At 48.7% G+C, this 19,974-nt stretch overlaps 1 protein-coding gene across 5 annotated transcripts in view; it reads right to left on the reverse strand.

Annotated features, from left to right (window-relative positions):
* Positions 1 to 3,137: 3,137 nt before the first annotated feature.
* The window catches only part of Asap1 (ArfGAP with SH3 domain, ankyrin repeat and PH domain 1), a 295,049-nt gene continuing 278,212 nt past the window's right edge, over positions 3,138 to 19,974 (reverse strand). For all 5 annotated transcript variants that reach the window (XM_052161438.1, XM_052161439.1, XM_052161436.1 and 2 more), the window contains 5 exons: positions 17,601 to 17,670; positions 14,776 to 14,834; positions 9,553 to 10,004; positions 7,792 to 7,914; positions 3,138 to 5,831 (listed from right to left, as the gene is read on the reverse strand). In XM_052161438.1, coding sequence (XP_052017398.1) covers positions 5,757 to 5,831; positions 7,792 to 7,914; positions 9,553 to 10,004; positions 14,776 to 14,834; positions 17,601 to 17,670 — 779 coding nt within the window. In that variant the 3' untranslated portion in view covers positions 3,138 to 5,756. The remainder of the gene's footprint in view (positions 5,832 to 7,791; positions 7,915 to 9,552; positions 10,005 to 14,775; positions 14,835 to 17,600; positions 17,671 to 19,974) is intronic.

Below are 19,974 nucleotides of genomic sequence, written 5' to 3' on the forward strand. Positions count from 1 at the left end.
TGTCAAGTTCATGGCTCCTACTGAGGACTTGGGAGAACAAGCCTTTCCTATGGGATCTGTCAACATCGTTAGGTAGCGATGGCATCAGGACTGAGCTGTGTCAGCATACCCATCTGGTGCCTCCAGTAGTAAGCACCTTCGCGGCAGAGTCTAGCCCGGTGTTCTCGGCCCCGACCTGCAGAGTCCCTTCTAGCTACTGCCCATGTCACGTGCTGTCATTCGAGGATCGCCAAGCGATTACTGCCTGCATGTTCAGCACTCAGTAGATTCTTTAATTTCTCACTTGTTACTGAGGAAGGTGAGGAAAATCCTTCCCACGCCCTGTCTTCATTTGGGAATCCCAGTTCAGTTTGAAGGCCACTGTTCCATTTTCACAGAGGAAAAACCTGAAGCTGAGACAGATTAAGGCTCAAGCCCAAGATGTTTTGTTGTTTGTTGTTGTTTTATTCCTAGGCCTTGTCATCCCAGAACTCAGGACACAGAGGCAGGGCAATCGCCTGAAGTTTGAAGCCAGCCTGGTTTACATAGTGAGTTCCAGGGTGGCCCTGTCTCAAACAATATGAAACAAAACATAATCAAAGAACCACTTCTCATAAAAATAGAAACCCTAAAAGAAAAGCCAAAGTGATATTAAACCGCCCCCCTCGGAAAAAAAAGCAAAAAAAAAGAGGTCCACTCAGGCTCATACACTGTCACCACGGTTTCTCTGTGTAGCCCTGGTTGTCCTGGAACTCACTTTGTAGACCAGGCTGGCCTGGAACTCAGAAATTCGCCTGCCTTTGCCTCCCGAGTGCTGGGATTAAAGGCGTGCGCCACCACTGCCCGGCAATAAGTTGGCATTTGAATCCCAACAAAGGCATCTCCCCTAGAAGCAAAAAGCCTTCACACTACCTGGTTTGCTGGGTGCTAAGACTTAGGCAAACAGCTGTGGTTTTCAGAAGCTTACACTAGGAGGCTAGGTTCAAATCTAGCCTCCAACACCGGGAACTGCTTGACTCTTACTAAAGTTATCCCTTAACCTGTGAACCAGTGCCATCTATAAATACACGGAGAACTCAAGCCTCAGCAGCGTTATCCTGTAAGGGAAGGCAGGGCTGGGAGCAGCGTAGCAAAGACGATTCTGGAGTCATCCTTCTGTTTCTGGCTTATTTGCTTATTGCTGCCTGCCCTGGCTGTGTTGGGATGCCAGCCTGTAGCCCTGAAGCCTGAAAGTTGAGTCTTTAGCAGCCACCTCCTCACTGCCAGTCCCCTGGTAGCTGAGCCCACATTTGTAAAATGTATATATTTTATTCATTTACCTGAACTCTTCCTGCCCTGTGAGCATTGTAGGGAGAACGTGGAGCCATCTTTACACCCATAAATCTGGTATCCTCTGGCCACAAAGGAAATGTCTAAATCAGCTTAGCAGGCTCATGTTAGTATGGAGTTGACTTCATCCTCATCTAGGCTGAGTGTATCAGCCTGGCTTCCGTAAAGGCTGGTGCACAGTTAACAGGATACTCACCACAGAAGTAAGCCCGTTCAGTAGCCCCACGACACAAAACTGGGGGAGAGTCAATATATCCCAGTCACAAGAACCCATTGAAGAGGGCAAAATAAAAGCTAAATGTTGTTCATTTGTGTCACCCCCCCCCTCCACTGCCCCCTCTTAGGAAGACTTACAAAGGGGTGGGCAGACAGGGGCTTAGAGTAGAAAAAGACAATGAGAAAAAGGGAGGGATATGGTCATTGAGGCCACAGGACTTGGGCTGGCAACGGCTACCTGTCACGCTCTGTGGCCTGGAAGGGAATCACTCCAGCTGTGCCTTACGAAGCTCACCTCCTGAAAGGCCGTACACATCTGAAGGAATACGGGCTCTTTGTAACGGAGTACAAGTACTCAGAGAGCCAGGGTGACCCCCAGGGACCTTCTGGTTTCTAGACCATTCTCCTAGTCCCCTAGATAAGGCCGAGGCTCTCCAGAGGTCAGCTATTAAGTGTGTGTCACAGGACTGAAGTCATAGCAACCCATGGGAGATTGCATTGATCCCCAGAGAAGCTGGCTATCCTTGGATCCTGGATTGTATAGGTCACTGTTCCTGTCTTCTGGAAAGATCCCAATAGGAAATCACAGTCTTCCCCGTCAAAGCTGCTTTCCTTGGGAGGGCGGTATTTGTCTCACTTTGTGAACAGACAGGAAATGTATTAGCTTCCAAGAAAGGAAACAGCAACATCTTCCTGATGAAGGAGCTTTCTTCTGCTCCCAGATCTCTCTCAGAACTCTGTTGTGAAGTCTCTTGACTGTAGGAATCTTGAGAATAGCCTCAGAGCGAGAAATGCTTGTGCGGATTCCTGACTCAGTGTTTTTCCAGCCACGAATCTCCACCCTTGCATACATTTCCCTGCACCTCATTTCCAGGTCCCTCGGGGCTCATAGAGGAGGGCAGTAGATACTGCAGAGCACATCTGTTTGGTCTACCCAGCTTTGTGGCTGCACTAGGAGTGACAACCACGCAAGACGGCCAGAAGCTGCACTCGGCACATTAACAGGTGATCCTTGCCACGGAAAGGCACAAAGTTAAAGATGTGCAAATAGCCTCCTCTGGGCTTGTCCTCTGCCTTGACTATTCAGTGGTCACGGCTACCTGCATGGACCACCACAGGAGATCCTTTACATCCATCATGGATGGAGGGGGGACTCATGAGGCCCCTCCCTAAGGACATACAGGCAGTTAAGGGCTTGCTGGGTGAGGGTCTTACAAGGCCCCTCCCTTCCCTGAGACAAGGTGTTAAGAGTTCTCAGAGGTGTAGCTGCCTATAAGCTGCCCATGTCCCTAGGCGTAACCTCTCATGGAAACTCCTGTAAGTAGCCCCAGTTACACACAGGGATTCACCTAGACAGTCTTGGAGGAATTTCTGGTCTGCCCTTAGTGCCATATCTGGGATGAACAGTTGTTTGTTTCATGTTCACATGAGGGAGTGAGGGGGCACTCGGGCGGGCCTGGAAGGCCACACACTGTTAGGCTATCTAGAATGAGTTATGTCAAGAGTGATTCATGCTTCTCCCGCCTCTGCCTGAAATCCACATCATTTGTTTATTTGTTTGTTTTCAGTCAGAAAGTAGTGGACAACTCACAAAATGGCCTGATTTCAGATGCTTGGGATCAACTGAGAATATGTTTATTTAAAAGCAATTTTAAATATTAAAAAAGTAGAAATTAACACATACAGTACTGAGAAACTGTCACATTAAATACATGTGAAATAAGAAGTGTACTGATGCTTCATGGTGACTCCCGTACGGATGTGGGGTTTAACTAGTGGCGGGCATGACTGGGGTCCTATGGATCACGTCCAAGTAGTAGGCAATAAAAAATAAGTAACAATTGCTGTCCAACAGGAAAATAAGACACACTGTTTGCAGACATAATTTTTCCCTTCTGGGAGGGAAAAAGGAGTGAATTTGATCTTTCTTTCTTAAGACTGCATACGTTCAAAATATTACGTCATGTACAAAACTGCAGATAGTGGCTTACCCCATTCCAGAACAAGGTCAGATTTAAACTTAACAAGACTGCCAAAGGAATGCCTACCTAGTTTTTCCTATGTCCCACAGTACGGTGGAGTAAAGAAAACTCAAATTCCTGATGGGAAACCAACACAAGCCGGAGAAGAAAGGTATGAACACACATGTGTGTAAGTCCCTGCAGCAGAAGAACAACTCTTGTCTTTTTAGAGATGGAGCTTGTCTGTTTACAAACCAGCTTATGTCCAAATCTGAAGACAGTCTAGACCTCCACAATGCAACTTCAGTGTGTCTTAAGCATGTGTGAACCGAATGGCACACGGGGCAGCCACATTCCCGAAGCCGCTACGGCCTCTGCACCACTGCTGCCGGGCGATGCTGGGCACACAGCGTGCTCTCAGGCACCTTTTGCTTCTGCGTTTGGTGTGTGGGAGCACAGGGGCCCAGACCCGGTGAAAGCCAAGTGCTCAAGATCAGCTCCCAGTGACAGCTGAAGACAGCGTCGTCTGCAGGTTTTTCGTACAAGGTTTACTTCTTGGGTGGCTATTCAGAGTTCTCACTGTCACAGCTCAGGCACAACTGAGTGTTTACCAAGCACTGTGGCTATGACAGGGCTCTTCCCACAGGCTTTGTGGGAACTCTGCTTCTGTGAAATCGGTGGGTTTTTTGTTTGTTTGTTTGTTTGTTCTATTCATTGCCAAAATTATTTGTTTAAGAGTATTTGTCTTCTGTGCTGTGGCCAAAATGAACTTAACCAAATGTGACACGGCATGACAGCACACCTCAGAATCACAACAGCCCTGGACCCAGGAGTAAAACATCTACGGCATTCTTTCCCCAAACTCACTCTGAAGCCAAAGATAGAAACGCAATGTGCTGAATGGGCTGAGGGGGAAGAATTAAAACAAAGAAAAACACAAGCAACAACACAGACAGACAGACAGACAACAGACAGACAGAGACAGAGATGGCTTGCAGAGAGCTTTATCACAGTGCAATTCATAGCAGCGTCCCACAACTCGGTTATAAACTGACCTGAAGGGCACGTGTTCACTGGCTAAGTTGAGGGTAAGAAAATTCCTCTAGCGTTGGACTTTAAGGAAGAGAAGAGGGAGGCGACAAAGAAAGCGAAGTGTCAGCACCTGGATTCTGCACGAGGAAACGCAAGGACCGACCGACTTTATGGTTTTCCAACTTGAATAGTAGAGGTTTAATGGAGAACAAAATGAAGAGAATCATGTCGAGCTGACCCCTTAGATGCTTTTCAGCACCGCTGGGGTGGGTGCTGTGTCAACACGATGTGCACACACTCTGGAAAAGGCCAAATGAGTGACCAGAAACAAGCATTGCTGCAATCTCGTAACTTCTGCTTTAATGGCAATCAGGGTTAAAAACGTACAGTTCACTTCTTCATACGGTTTGTTCCTTTATAAAAGGCAGAATTCGGGTAAGCGTCTAGATGCATGCATAACGTAGAGGCAGATATTTTCTGGCAGTCCTTGGTTCCTGAAAGTTGGACTTCATCAGACGTGGTTTTATGCTTTTGTCAAAATAGTCATGAAGGATATGTTACTTTTGCATAATGAGGTAATAGCTCAGGGGTGGCCACCCACCATAGAATGTACAAATCCACTCATCTAAGCTTGCACGAGGCTGCACGGGCTGGAAAATGCTGCAGAGGATTTTGTGTCAGTGAGTATTTGCGGAGGGAATAACACAATTAACTCAACACTTTTCTGTAATAAATACCAAAGTAGGTTTTTGTAGCTGTAAACTGTGTACACAGATGACTACAGGCCGGCCGGCCAGGGGCTCTCTTTACGTTCCACCCGGAGCGCAGAACCCACCTCTGCTAATGTTGCATGTTCAGTAACGCCACTGAGAATACTGCGTTGTTAGGAGTCAGTACTGCACCCTTCAATGGCTGCTGGAGACTCTTCCCCCGGAAAGCCAGCAGTTCCTATACTCCTGGTTTTTGTTTGCTCACAGACAGCACAGAGAGAAGTAAGTGCTAGATGCCAAGGATGGCTTTGGCAAACCGGTAAGGCGCACCAGGTCCCGAGGTTACCCTAATACTGGTGAAGGCAGAAGACCACAGGATATTTACAATACATACTATATCCCCCTCCTGAGTGGCCCTTCCATGAGTTCTTGGTCTGTAACAGCAGCTATATACATGTTGTACACAGGATTACGTGGAGGCAGCGGTCTGGCATGAAGGGTGTGGACGGACAGAAGGTTCTGCTTTTTGCTAGTCAGACAGGATGTGAACGAAGGACACTGGAAAGACGCCCTTCCTTTCAGGCTGTCCTTCAATATGTCCAATCTGCAGAGAGAAAGGGGGAGTTAGACAGGAGATGGCAGGTGGCACCCAGTGACAGGTGTCCTGGGTAAGAGCCCACCTCTGTCTGCCTGTAGGCCTGGGGTGGCAGCAAGCTCACCCGCCCTACCCTGTGGTCAACTTCAGCGTTTGGTAATAGGCAGTGTGGCAAAGCAACAGCACCAAGAGCAAGTCCTTGGCCTTATGGGGGTGTCAGCACTTCCCATGGTGCTGCGTGGAGATGGAATTACTGAGGAAGGCTTCCACAGGTGCCAGGTGTTCACAGTCATCCCACGGATAAGCCCAGACAAACTTTGATAAACCACTTGCTTATAAAACTTGTTTTTTTTTAAAAAAAAAAAAAAAAACCTTCCTCTACAGGCTTGTGTGATTAAGATTACAAAGGGACAACTGTGCACACAGCAAGGCCCTCTGCCTGCTGGCTACTGCAGATGTCCGTCCTCAGAGGTCTGTTTTACATTGTATACCTGCAAGCCACGGTTACCTGCAGAACTTCCCTAACTACCTCCAGGGGATCAAGGTTCCCTGCACTGAAAAGCATCCTTTTCCATAGAAAGCACAGCAAGAGCATGCGCACTGGTTGTAAACGCCCACTGGACACACAGAGGGGTGCACTAGAGAGCTGGGCAGAGGGCGGACGGGAACTCGGGGAAGGAGACAGGAAGCTGTGCTATGGACTCAAGAACTGTACCTAGGCCTCTGTGGTCCCGGTCTCTCTGAGGAATGCAGTTAGTGGTAGGACCTGGCCTACCTCTCTCCTACCAATCTTAGTTGGTTCTGTGCTCAGGTCTCCTGAGTACGAGGATTTTAAAGCTCTTTACTGGGATGAGTGTGGGTTGATGGCTTGTAGAATTTCCCCGAGGCACCATTCTGAAGTCATAAAAATGTTCCTTTTTCTTCCAAGAGTCTCGGTGGGAGACACTGGCTTCTTAGCAGTGACTATGGTATAGTCACTGGTGGACCACTGTAGTAACATTAATAGACTGAAGAAGAATGAGCTCTAGATGTTACCACCTCCAGGGGAAACAGGATTACAGACAGGATGAGCTTAATTCAAGTCCCTAGGACTAGTAACTGACACCACTGGGGGACTTCAGACTGAGTCACTCTCCTGAACTGGCCTCTTCATGTATACTGGGAGCAGGCTCGGTTCTGCCAGGACAGGGCCTTTGAGTATCCCCAGCTCATCCTGACCCAGGAAAAACACACCCTCGGGTGGCTTGGCCTCAGCGCCACTGATGTGCTCTGCCGGGGTGCTTCCCTGGGCACTGTCAGTGGCTTTCACTTGTTGAATGCTCGTAGTCTAACTCCCAGGTCCTGATCATGAAAACATGTCCTGACAGTGTCCAGGGACATAGGGTGGCAAAACCACCCCGCCCCGTGCTGAGAAAACTACTTTAGTCAGAGCAAAGCCTACAGTTCTCGCAGGCCCAGAAGAAGAAGGCTGAGGGTGCATTGTGCTCATGTGCAAGTGAGTGGTGTGAGGAAGCCGCTGTGCTCTTTACTGAAGATCTGAGGACTGCCTTAGGGCTGAGCTTGCCTGGGGCCTGGCCTCTTGCCTCCAGGCTCAGAAACAGAGGTGAGAGCAGCAGTGCACGTCTAGAGCCAGGCCTGACCTGGAGTTAGGTCTGTGGCCACGCACTGTGCCCCAAGCTCCTGAGCTTGAGTCTGTAACTGACCAATTAGAAACACACACACACACACACACACACACACACACACACACACACACACACAGCTAGGCTGTCATGACATCTCAGTTAAGTAACATAAATGTTCTTGGCCCATTTTCAAGGTAAGAGTGTCTCTTTGTGGCATAAACTTAGTGACAGAGGGGCAGATGGGAAAGGCCGTGGGGTGAGTCACACACCTGCCAAGCCATAGTCCCCTAAAGAGTGGCGGCTAGAGAAACAAAGGGGTCAAAGAGACAAAGGCAGGTACATACCCACCACTCCTGGTCCTCCTCCCCGGTGACAATGATCACCTCCCCCTCAATAAACGTGAGCTCATCGTCATTGTCCGCCTGGCAGTCATAAATGGTCTTCACACGCCTCACTTTATTTTTCCCCTGCAATAAAAAAGAACAGGTTTGAGTGGAGAGCAGATAAACAGAACAGCACTCTTCACAAGGTGGTCACCCAGCCAGGGGACTTCTCTGTGCGTAGCCTGGGCCTTCGTGTATTTGTGTGTGTGCATGTGTCTGTCTGTGTAGAAGATGACATGCTTCCTGGGTACTGTACACTCTCAGGAATAGCAGTCCTCCTCTGGCTGGCATCAGCAGCTAACTTTGGGCAGAGAGCAATCAATGCAATAGCACCCACAACTCAGCTTTCTCAAAATTCGGGAAGCGATCTGTCTTCCCTCTGTCCACCCTGCCCCAGCATCAGCTTGCAGAGAAATGACAGTAGAAGCTATAAAAAAAAAAAAGGAAAGAACGTAAAGCAAAATGTGCAGCTTCTGCAGGATGAATGTGCAGCGCATTTCCTAGTGCCTCATGCAAAACAGGCCAGGCCAGGCCAGGGGAGACCGGGAAGAGCCTGTGTCTACACACTTGTGATTCTGACCAGTACATTTTTGCTGAAATTCCAGTTCTCTGAAGACAGGAAGATGGAAACAGAATCAACACCTTCTAAGGAATAATTTTAGCACCCAGTTAATTAGATTATTGGCAATAAGAACAGCAAGTTATCTCTGTAAGAAAGAGTTCTGGGTCAAGTGTCTTTTCCTCTGTCCCTGGCTTCTCTCTGGCTTTCCTGATGATCCTGGTTCCTCCCTGGGCTCCTGGAGGAGGGGTTGGGACATGTGTGCTTGCGTGCTTGGAAGATGGGTGGAACCATGGGTGGCAGTGGACGGACTTCCATTGTAGCGCTGAGAGACTGAGAAGGCCTGCAATGTGTTCTCTTATAGGAAGGAACTATAAGTGGACTCCTGTCACCACTGCGGGCAGCAGGAGCTGGAGTTCTGTGCACAACAGAAAGACTAGAGTAGCCGTCGACAGTGCTGGCTCAGTCCGTGGGAGGATGGCCACTTTACCGTTAGTGCTGATGTGCAGCACTGGAATAATAAAGTGACCCAACAGAGGTGACTCACACAGCAGTAAGAGTTTTGGTTCTCTCCCTTAATCTGTGAGAGGAGTGACAGGAGAGCTACCAAACCCCGCCGGGGCTTTCCCTCTGGTTCCAGTGGGACGACACAGTGAGGAACATACACTCAGAAGCTATTCAGAATTCAGGGACAGAGACGGAGTCTCGGAAGAGTGAGTTTAACCCTCGAGGCTCCTGAGTCAGAGGTACAATTGCTGAGTGAATGCTGTGTGGCCACGACACTGCTCACGGGCCACTGTGCAAGTATCACACAGGCCCTTTCTAGACTTGAGGGATCAGATCCAGAGAATAGAAGGGCATTGCTAGCTAGGCAGTTACAGCAGGCACTGAAGGCAGGTCTCAAAGCATGACAGCTGGGGTCCAAATGTCCATACCTACCAGGCTCCGCACCACTGCCGATGCTTCTGTAGGTGGGAGAGTGAGTGCAGGCCACTGCTCTGTTCCTATGGCGGAGCATGCGGCCTCCCCCCAGCCTAGGGAATTGCAGTCTGAAGATGCTGTTTAGTGCTGGCATACAGAGCCCACAGACAGCACTGGGCCCAGTTCCTAGTACCATGAAAGAGGTGCCCCAGCCTCTGAGAGGAGCCTGAGCTCACACCCACCGTGTTGATTTTTCTCGGCAGTGGTACGGGAGTCTCTGGCAGCGTGGGCGTGAGGTCATTGGAGTCCTCAGATGCTTGCTTCTGGATGGCATCTCTGGACTGCACGTTGGGAGACAGGTCCCCGGTGTGTGACCTCTGTGTGACCTCTGAGGGTGGCTGCACCTTGGCTGAGACATCGCCAACCTGGGACTTTGCCAGCAGATCCCCCAGCTGTGGCTTAGGGGGAAGGTCCTTCATCTGGGGCTTGGGAGGTAAGTCTGAAAGTTGGGGTTTGGGGGGCAGGTCGCCTAGCTGGGGCTTGGGGGGCAGCTCTCCAGGCTTCGGGGGCAGCTCTCCAAGTGGTGGCTTCTGGGGTAACTCTGTCAACTGTGATGATTTCTGAAAAGTCTCAGGTGGGATGTTGGCTCTATCCAGGGAGAGATGATGACTGGTCTCTGTCTTCCGTAGTGCCACTGTGGGAAATGACAAGAGAGGAGTCACGGCACAGAGCGGATGAAGGTGGGCGGCATCACGGTCGTGGAACAAAGGGCAGACACAGTCCAGGGTACTAACCCGAGTGAGTGCTGGGGAGGAGCCTGGCCAGGATAAAGTCGGAAGCCGAGAAAGCTCTGCATTACAGCTCACGGCTCTGGGCTGTCACTAAGTCAGTGTGTGCTGACCACATCAATCCAGAGTTAAAGAACAAGCAATATGATTTATGAAAAGAAGACTTCCTTGTATGTCAGTCTACCAATAAATTTAGTCATTTAAAAATTTTAAGTATTTCCTTCTAGGTTGTTGTTTTTGTTTTGTTTTTCTGTGTGGCCCTGGCTGTTCTGGAACTCTCTCTGTAGACCAGGCTGGCCTCTAACTCAAAGATTTACCTGCCTCTGCCTCCCAAGTGCTGGGATTAAAGCTGTGTGCCACCAGCTTTCTATCTCCTGTATTTTTCCATAAGTATAACTTTTTAAATATATTATTTAGCAAAAGCATTTGCCATGTTATTTGAATTTATTAGAAGTACAGCTACACAGAGTAACCCTACTGATAAACCAAAAAAACAAACAAGCAAACAAAAGTACAAAGTTACTTGTGAAGGGGCGTGCCGCTCAGTCCTCTGGCTGGGCTGACTCTCTCAGGACGAGCAGGAGGTCTCTTTGGTTGCCCACCCAGCGCAGTGGCACCCTGCTAAACTCTAGCGACATACATGGACTGAAGAACATGCTATATTATGCGTTGTCTAAAACTGCTTTTGCCACTTCGCAAGCCTGGGCATTTCTAGGTCAGTGTCTCCTATTCTCTAACACCGCACCCTACTCCACATCTGGAAAATGCCACTTTGTACAATCATCCTTCTAACAATGTAGGAACTTGAAGTGTACCACTTGTGACACTCTTAGGACATTCTAGCTCACTCACTGGGTATGGTGGTGAGTTGAGAATGGCCCTCGTAGGCTCCTACTGAACACTTGGTTCCCAGTTACTAGAACTGGTTAGGAAGGGTTAGGAGGCATGGCCTTGTTGGAGGAGGTGTGTCCTCTGAAATTTCAAAAGCCCATGCCAGGCTCACTGTCTCTTTCTCTATGCCTGCTGCCTACAAACCAGCAGTAAAAGCTCTCAGCTACGAATCCAGCGCCATGCCTGTGTGCTTCCTGCTGATGATTATGAATTAACCCTCTAAAACTGTAAGCAAACCCCTAAGTAACTGCTTTCTTTTATAAGAGCCAGCATGCTGTCTCTTCAAGAGCAATACAATAGTAACACACCTTGTCAGTATATAACTTTGGCCAAATTTTGCAAGTTCTCTGAATTTCAACTTCCTCACATCTAAAACTCTTGTCTCAAAGGATGATCATGAGGATGACATGAGTTAGTCAATAAAAGAATTTACAGTGAGGATATCACTGGTATCAGTATTCTACAGGGGTGACATTATCATTGTTACTAAGTCGGGCTCTCGTTAAGAGAGCTGCTCTCCCAGAGGACCCAGGTTTGATTCCCAGCACCCACATGGTAGCTTACAACAGTCAAATAAGGGCTGTAGTCTCGTGACTGTGGCTCTTTTCTCGGTATGGGAGCTGGGCACTAGTGTGTGCTCATGAAGGTACCCGAGGAGCCGTACACACCGAGGGTGCTGCCCTCACACTGCGATGTGCTTAGAAAGAGCATCCTCAGAGGAGAGGGCCAAGGACGAGCGGGGATGCCTCGGTGCCCTCTGCTGTCCAGCGCTCCTGGGAGTGCTTCTGCTAATGGCTGGCCATGCTCCTCTCTAACAACGTGAAGCTCAGAGAACCCAAGCTTCATGGGCTGCCCTGTGTGGCATGGCTCAGAGAGCAAAGCTAGGGGCTAGAGAGATGGCTCCTTAAGAGCACTGGCTGCTCTTCCAGAGGATCCAGGTTTGAGTCCCTGCACCCACATGGCGGCTTACAACAGTCTGTAACCCCTGTTGCACAGATCCAATGCCTCTTCAGGCTTCCACGGGCACTGCGCACACGTGGTGCACAGACGGACACAAAGGCAAAAGACTCATACTCATAAATATAAAAATTTAAAACCAAGACAAAGTTAAAGCGAGACTAGCTCTGTCCCTCTCCCAGGCCTGGGACCCAGGGTGGCCTGGGGCCCGTGGCTCTGAAGATGAGTGGAGGGAGCAGAGAAGGAGGACGTGGTGAAGGAGCCGCATGGGCCTGTGCTGAGAAACACGGGTGTCAAGAAACTGTGACAAAGTGACTCAGCTTTGACAATAACCACGTGTGACCAAACCATCAGTGTGCCATGTGGGACTCAGGCTGCCGCTGAGGGAATGGGCCTTTGTTATGGTAAGAGCAGCTACAAGCCTCTCTGTGTAGAATGATGGAGAGTGACTCAAAATGCTTTGCCAGAGCATGAATCTGCATCTGGTTACAGCTGCCAGAAACCCAGAGGTGGGGGCACACGGGAAAGGAACACTGGGGATGTGCAGAGCAAGGCCCAGATCTGGTGCAGGCCGTGGGCTCGGAAGCACTGATGGCATGATGTGGGCACTGTAGTTTCTGTGACTTGAGTCTCCCCGAGCTGCACATGTGCAATGCCGTCTGGGCTCTGAGGGAGCATGGGCGAGACAAGGTCATGAGGGTGGAACTCCCATGACGGGATTCTGGTGGCTTTATAAGAGCAGAGCGCAGAGACATACACATATCCCTGTCTTCAGCCATATGACTTCCCAGGTCAGCAACAAGGCAGGCTATCGCAGCAAGCGATGCAGCTCCTAGACTTGACACTTCCAGAATTGTAAGCCTAAATAAGACACTGTTCTTTAGAAGGCTACCAGCCTAGGAAACTTTATTTTAGCAATGATACATATAAAAATAAACAGAAGTACTTTAACCTAAGAGACTTAACAGACTGACTATATTTTATTTTGTTCCTTATTCAAATAATTTGTTTTAAAAAACCCCATTTATGAGCAATTGAGGTGAAAGAACATTTTTGATTTTTTAAGCTATGAAGATTTTGCACACTCATGAATTGACATGGCGTTTGGGATCTGCTGTGGAATGACAATGGATGACTAAGTAGGGAATCAGACAAAAGACCAGGGAAACAAACGCACTTCAGTGTGGAAGACGAAGAGCCCCTGGAAGGCTCCGCTACAGTCTGGCTTTTATTTTTGCATTTTTTAGCAAGTTTGTTATGGAGAAATTTCAAAAGTGAAAATATTGACAGAGAAAGTGTGGCTATTCTGGGGAGCACAGATCGGGATGGGAGAGCTGGTGAACATGGCTATGTTCGGATGGAAGACCCGGACAGTGATGCCTAAGGCGCCAGGAGCTACAGTGCAGTCTGGCTCGTACCCTGCAGAAACTGGGTCTTTTTGTTTGTTTAGGACAGTGTTAAGGGAGGGTGGCACTTGTGAGGAGTGGCAGCGAGGGACTCTGTGAGGTCATGGTCAGTGATTGGCATTGTGACTATTCCTGGAGTCTCTGTCCCAAAGTAGAGCACACACAGGGTCAGCCAGTGAGCACAGTGCAGTGGAGGATGGTGAATGTCAGGGAGAGCTTTTTCTGTTGGACTCACACTGCATCAGGAGGATGGGGAGGTGTGGAAGAGACAGAGGAGAGTGGCAGCAGCCACAGGAGGACTAAGAATCCTCTGGGTTTGAATCTTGGGGAAGCAAGCAGCGCAGCGAGGCAGGTAGAATTATTCAGTGGTCATCATGAGAGACGGTAGAATCTGGGCAAAAGTGCCAGGAGCCACCAAAGACTATGGCTGCACTCAGGACACAGTCTGAAAACCACCGCCACTTTGACTGAGACAGATAGACAGACTGGGTGAGCAGAGGAGCCAGCCTTCCTGCTCCCCAGTCAGTAGCCTCATGCGACTCTGCCGCTGTGGCGGGAGCACAGCCCCACTGTGGATATGTGATTTGACAGAGAGCTCTGCCTCTAGATGCAGAGAGTGGTGCATTTTGATGTCCCTACATTAAGCTCGAGTTTGCTTTCTCCTGAAGCACTGAGCTGGGACTGGTTCTGCTGTGGACACTGAGCACAGGCAATGACAACCTGGAGCCATCAGCGTTCCTCTGAGCATTTCCCAGATGCAACACAGAGGCCTGCTGGCCAGAGGCCTTCACAAGACCTAATGAAGCAGGCCCTTCAGACGGGGCTTCATGGCTCTAAAGGCAGGCAGGCGGAGCTTTCTCTGTGCACCCATTTGTGCTGAACATTTCGTTTTACAAATGAAAAGCGTGGTCAGGGCTAGAGAAGACTTGGTCAGAGAGCCAAGTGTGCGCCTGGCAAGGCAGCAGCACTGGAGACACTGGCTTCCTGTGCTCCCCGGCACAGGTGTCCCTGCTCTGCAGGGCAGATGCCGTCCCAGGAAAGGCCGCCTGCCCGAGCTGCCGCCCTGTGAGGGGCCCTCGGAAGCATGACCTCACCCTGTCCTTACACAACCTCAGCACCACAGATGAGTGCTCCATGGGGGTTAAGGTAATGAGCCATTTGTCCAAGGTCTCAGACCGTGTGAGTGGGACGGCAGTACCTGAGGGGGAGCGGTGTGTCTACTGACAGGGGTGAGGAAACTACAGTGTTTGCTATATTGACAGACTCAGGCTTTACTTTCTTTGTTTAACAAATATTTGTTGGGCACTTTCTCCACACTGCTCCAGACACCTGGGGCAGATGAACCAACGAAAGGGATACTCTGTCCCCAGGAGAGGTAGTGACACTTTAATAACCGTGTGAATACAAAGAAGAGTCGTCTTACCTTTCTGAGGTAGTTTAGGAAGCACTCGCGGGCCAAGGGCAGTCTTAGCAGAACTGGTGCTGAGGAACAAGTAACAGTTGTTTAGAATCTAAAAATGTCGTTTTCCAACATTGACCGATGATTCAGCTTAATTAGAGTCATTTCAAAATTATCTTAAAGATTTTTTTTTTTTTTTTGGAGACAGGGTCTTAATCTTACTGTGCTGTCCCAGCTGGCCTGGGCCTGGAACTCACTATGTAGAGCTCTACCTGCCTCTGCCTTCTCAGTGATGGGATTAAAGGTGTGAGATTCAATGCCAAGACTCAAACTTTTTTCCTGGGGCTGAAGAGGTGTCTCAGAGGGGAAAGGTGTGGCCGCACAGGTGTGGCATCATCAGCCAAATCTCCAGACCCCACAGAGAAGTAGAAGGAGAGAACTGACTCCACAAAACCTGTCTTCTTAATTCCACAAGCCCAGTAGAGCCTTTTCACATCTCTAGCTCTGTGTCTGTCTGTCTCTCACACACACACACCACACACACACACACCCCTCTAATCATAGCAAAGATAATTTAACAAAACATTATGAAGTCCTTTTTAATATGTTGGCTGGCCCAGAAGGAGAAAGACTCGGAAAGGTGAGAAAGGCCAAGCAAGGCCCTCATTAGAAAGCTTTGTTTGGAGGCGACCATGTGTGACCATGTCTGGGCATGTGCACACTGTGAGGCTGGATGCCACCCACAGACACACTTCACCTCATGCCATTCCCCAGACAGTCCTCCTCACCCTCCTTTCCAGAGACCAGACTGCACATCTCTCTGGCGGTGGTCCGGCTCTGCCCGTAGTGGCCTCTCTTTGGAGGACATGCAAATGAGTAGGGGAAGTAACACCTCAGTCCCTGTCCCAGTCTGCACCATGTTGTTTGAATAATCAAATGTGACATCTGCTAGCTGGAAGCCACTACTTCCCCTTCACAAGAGGCTGGCGTGCTCCTCAGGGGTCTCAAAGAATACCTTGTATTCAAGGAGCAAGAACTCTCACACCTGGCGTGCACCCCTGAGGACCCCTCATGGACCTCAGGCCTTGTCCTCTGTTCCCTGGTGTTGGCTGACCTTTCTTTTTTTTTCTACTGACCTAAACTACCAAACGAGAGGAGTCAAAGAAAGAGGATATGCTAGGAGTTCCCCTTTCTGCCTGGCTCTTTGATTCCCTACCCTCTAACCTGCTCCCCTCCCCCCCCCACGAGCTCAGGCAAGTTCAGAGGAAGCTTCCAGGACATGAGAAACAGTGCATAGAAGCAGGCCTGTTTCCATTCTTGACTGTTTTCCTCATGTTTTGCCTTAGCATCCTCTTGGGGAGGCACAGGTGCTTGGTCAGTTACCCTTAGCCTAGAGGATCAGAGAGAACTTTCAGGAAGCCTCTGTACCAGTACTGCACAGGGGTGCCCTGATACCATCAGAAAACACATATATTTACATTACAATTCATAACAGTAGCAAAATTACAGCTCTGAAGTAGCAACAAAACTAATTTTATGGTTGGAGTCACCACAATATGAGGAGCTGAATTAAAGGTCGCAGCATTAGGAAGGGTGAGATGAAATCTGGTGTTCCAGGGTTCTTTGGGTGGGTGTTGGTGGGAATGGGTCTAGTTCATAGCAACTTGATCCTGTTTCAAACACTTTGTGGGCACTTTAAGTCACTCTGTCTTCTCTGCAGATGACCTGTCCCACTGCAGCTACAGAAAAAAGAGTAAGAATGAACCAAGGCTGGAGGTTAAGTGAAGGTATGGAGAGCCACTCTGACATCTGTTCGACCATTTAAACGCTCTGAAATAGGACTCCGGTAATTTGGCTGATCTTACTGGGTTGGAGACTAAAAGAGAGAGAGAGAGAGTTCTAAAAGAAGTGGGGTTTTATCTATTCATTTTTTTTTTTACGTAATCTTTGTTATAGACTCAGAGCTAGCCTTCTCCACCTGCAGCTGGTTCTCTCTTGCTGGGTGTGGAGGAAGTTCTCTGCAACCTGACTGAATTTCTAGAGAAAAGACAGGTAAAAAACCGTGTGCTTAGGAAAGTTCTCAAAGTACCTGCTTCAGTGCATGGAAGGGAGAAGAAACATCCCCTCAACACACACACACACACACACACACACACACACAGAGGAGGTCTCCTTTTTATGTTAAAAAAATTCTTTAGACTTAAAAAAATTTGCTCAGTTAAAAGGTGAGAAATAGGCCAGGCATGGTAGCGCACATTTAATCTAAGCATTAGGAAGGCAGAGAGGTAAGTGGATCTCAGTGTGTTTGAGGCCAGCCTGGTATACACGGTTCTAGGACAGCCAGGGCTACACTGTAAGAACCGCCCCCCCCCCCTTTTTCTCAAAGAAAAGAAGAGAAAAGCAGAAGAAAGAAAAAAGGAGCTGGTTATGCTGGCTTATGCCTATTACCCAGTGTTTTTGAGAAACTGAGGCAGAGGAGTACCACAAGGCTAGGCCAACACAGACTATATAGCGTGACACTGTGTCTCACAAAACAACAAAAAGAGAGGACTCATCCTGACGGTGTCCAGATCATTCTATGCCCCTGTGACCATCAGGAATTAGGGAACTCCTGATGTTACCGCAGGGAGATAGACGGCTATGAATACACGTCTGTTCCAGGCGAGGGTGCCCACTGGGGCCCAGCAGGAGCTACCTACCATGCAGCCTGAGCAAGGACGCCCAGTTCCTTCCTAACTGATGCTGCCAGGTGCTGCACTGAGGAGTGCTGCAAAGGCAGGTAAAGTCTGTAAATCTGCCCACAGCAACCATGAGCACAGCAGGAGAGGACGGCAGGGCTGGTGGCTCACCTTGCTTGCTGAGACAGCCCTTCAAACTTGTTTGCCGTCTTACTTGAAGATGATGGACCCACATCGTTACCTACAAGGAAAGTCAAAGGTTATATCTTCAGTCATGGACATGAGAGACATTGAAAAACAAACTGGCATCCTGAAGGTTCCAAAAAGCATCAGAAGACTTCAGTCAGAGTAGCATGTAAGCCGGGCGGTGGTGGCGCACGCCTGTAATTCCAGCACTCTGGGAGGCAGAGGCAGGCGGATTTCTGAGTTTGAGGCCAGCCTGGTCTACAGAGTGAGTACTAGGACAGCCATGGCAACACAGAAACCCTGTCTCAAAAAAAAAAAAAAAAAACAAAAACAAAAACAAACCAAACCAAATCCAAACCAAATCAGAGTAGCATGTACTTCCTGTGTTAAAACAAAACCAAACGGTGTCTGGACTGGTGCTGTTACTGCTAGCCAAGAACTAGGGTGAGCAGCCTGCCTCCCGGTAGGTTTCTAAGATCATAGGAACTTGCTAATGTCTAGTGGCTAAGGATCTGGTCCTAGGTCTGGAAGAACAGATAAAATCAATAAAACATCAACTTCATCTAGAACAGTGGCTCTTTTTTTTAATTAGCTATTTTCTTTATTTATATTTCAAATGTTATCCCCTTTCCTTATTTCCCCTCCAAAAACCCCCTGTCCCATCCCCCCTCCCCTGTTCCCTAACCCGCTCACTAACCCACCCTCTCCCACTTCCCTTTCCTGGGATTCCCCCTACATTGGGGCACAGAGCCTCTCCTCTCATTGATGTCCGACAAAGCCATCTTTTGCTACATATGCATCTGGAAACATGGGTTCCTCCATGTGTACTCTTTGGTTGGAGGTTAGGTTCCTGGGAGTTCTGGGGGTACTGGTTGATTCATATTGTTGTTCCGCCTATGGGGCTGCAAACCCCTCAGCTCCTTGGGTCCTTTCTCTAGTTCTTCCATTGGGGACCCTATGTTCAGTCCAATGGTTGGCTGAGAGCATCCCCTCTGTATTTGTTAGTTATTGGCAGAGCCTCTCAGGAGACAGCTGTATCAGGCTCCTGTCAGCAAGCACTTGTTAGTAACCACAATAGTGTCTGGGTTTGGTAACTGTATATGGGTTGGATCCCCCTGTGGAGCAGTCTCTCGATGGCCTTTCCTTCTGTCTCTGTCCCACACTTTGGTTCTTAACCTTCCTAATGCTGTGACCTTTTAGTACAGTTTCTAATGTTATGGTGATTCCAGATCATAAAATTACTTCCACTGCTACTTTCTAACTGTATTTTGTTACTGTTATGAATTATAGTGTGAATATTTTTTTTGAGATAGAGGTTTTTCAGAGAGGTAGAGACTCATAGCTGCTGGTCTAGAGGCAGTTACCAGGTAGGGATCACACACTCAACTCACAAGTGAGGCCCATGTGTGGGTGTGTTGCTGACAGTAACACCATGGGCGCCTGCATGGATATCTACTCAGTATAAAAACTGTTTAGCACCTATATGTTATGTGTAAGGCATTAATGCAGAACAAGAACAGAAGCTAAGACAGTGTGGCTGCTTAGGATCTGGCTTGGGGAATTTACATAAAGGAATGATTTAGTACTGTGGAATAGGATAGAGCTAGGCAGGGCGCTATGAAAAATGAAGAAACAGTTATCTAAAAACCCAGCTGGTGAGCTAGGACATGGCATGTGGAAGAGGGAGAAGAATTTCTACTGGGGCAGCATCTAAACTAGCAGAACCCAGGAGGACAGAGGTGCACTTTGTGCAGGTGGGCAGGACTGGTTAGCACTAAGTGGGGCCTTCTGTGAACACTGTGCAGCCGGACAAGTGCACGTCAGAGCTGGGCCTCAGACTTCTTATAGAAATTCAGGCACAAGAAAGTAGTAACCATTTCGATGAGTCTCATGGTACAGCACAACATATGTCAAATGTTTTCTCCTGTCAGCTGCCATTCTGCATAACATGAGAGACTGGCATTCTAGCCCTCTTCTAAAGAAGACAAAATGAGAGACTTAGTTCTCATGAATCGCTGCGGGTTCCATAGCTATGGTGAAGCCAAGAATCCTGAGCATAGCCGTGTGCTCTGCACAACCTCTCGGGATACCCTGAGAGAAGAACAGATGACATCACCAACCATTCATGGAGTACTTACCACAAGCATAGTATTTGCCAAATATCTGTAGGTAATCATGCTTATGAGAAATAACATAATCGCCTCTTTCAATCTGCATACAGACAGAAACAAAGACCCAAGGGGAAACAGCAGGTGAAGGGCCAGCTGAGATACTCAGCCAGGGGCCCTCTCCAGAGTCTAAACTCTGAAGACCTACTCTCTCCTCGGTCTAAACAAAACTATCCCATCAGGAGAGACTA

The sequence above is a fragment of the Apodemus sylvaticus genome, chromosome 17 (assembly GCF_947179515.1).
Source record: "Apodemus sylvaticus chromosome 17, mApoSyl1.1, whole genome shotgun sequence".
Classification (NCBI taxonomy): domain Eukaryota; kingdom Metazoa; phylum Chordata; class Mammalia; order Rodentia; family Muridae; genus Apodemus; species Apodemus sylvaticus.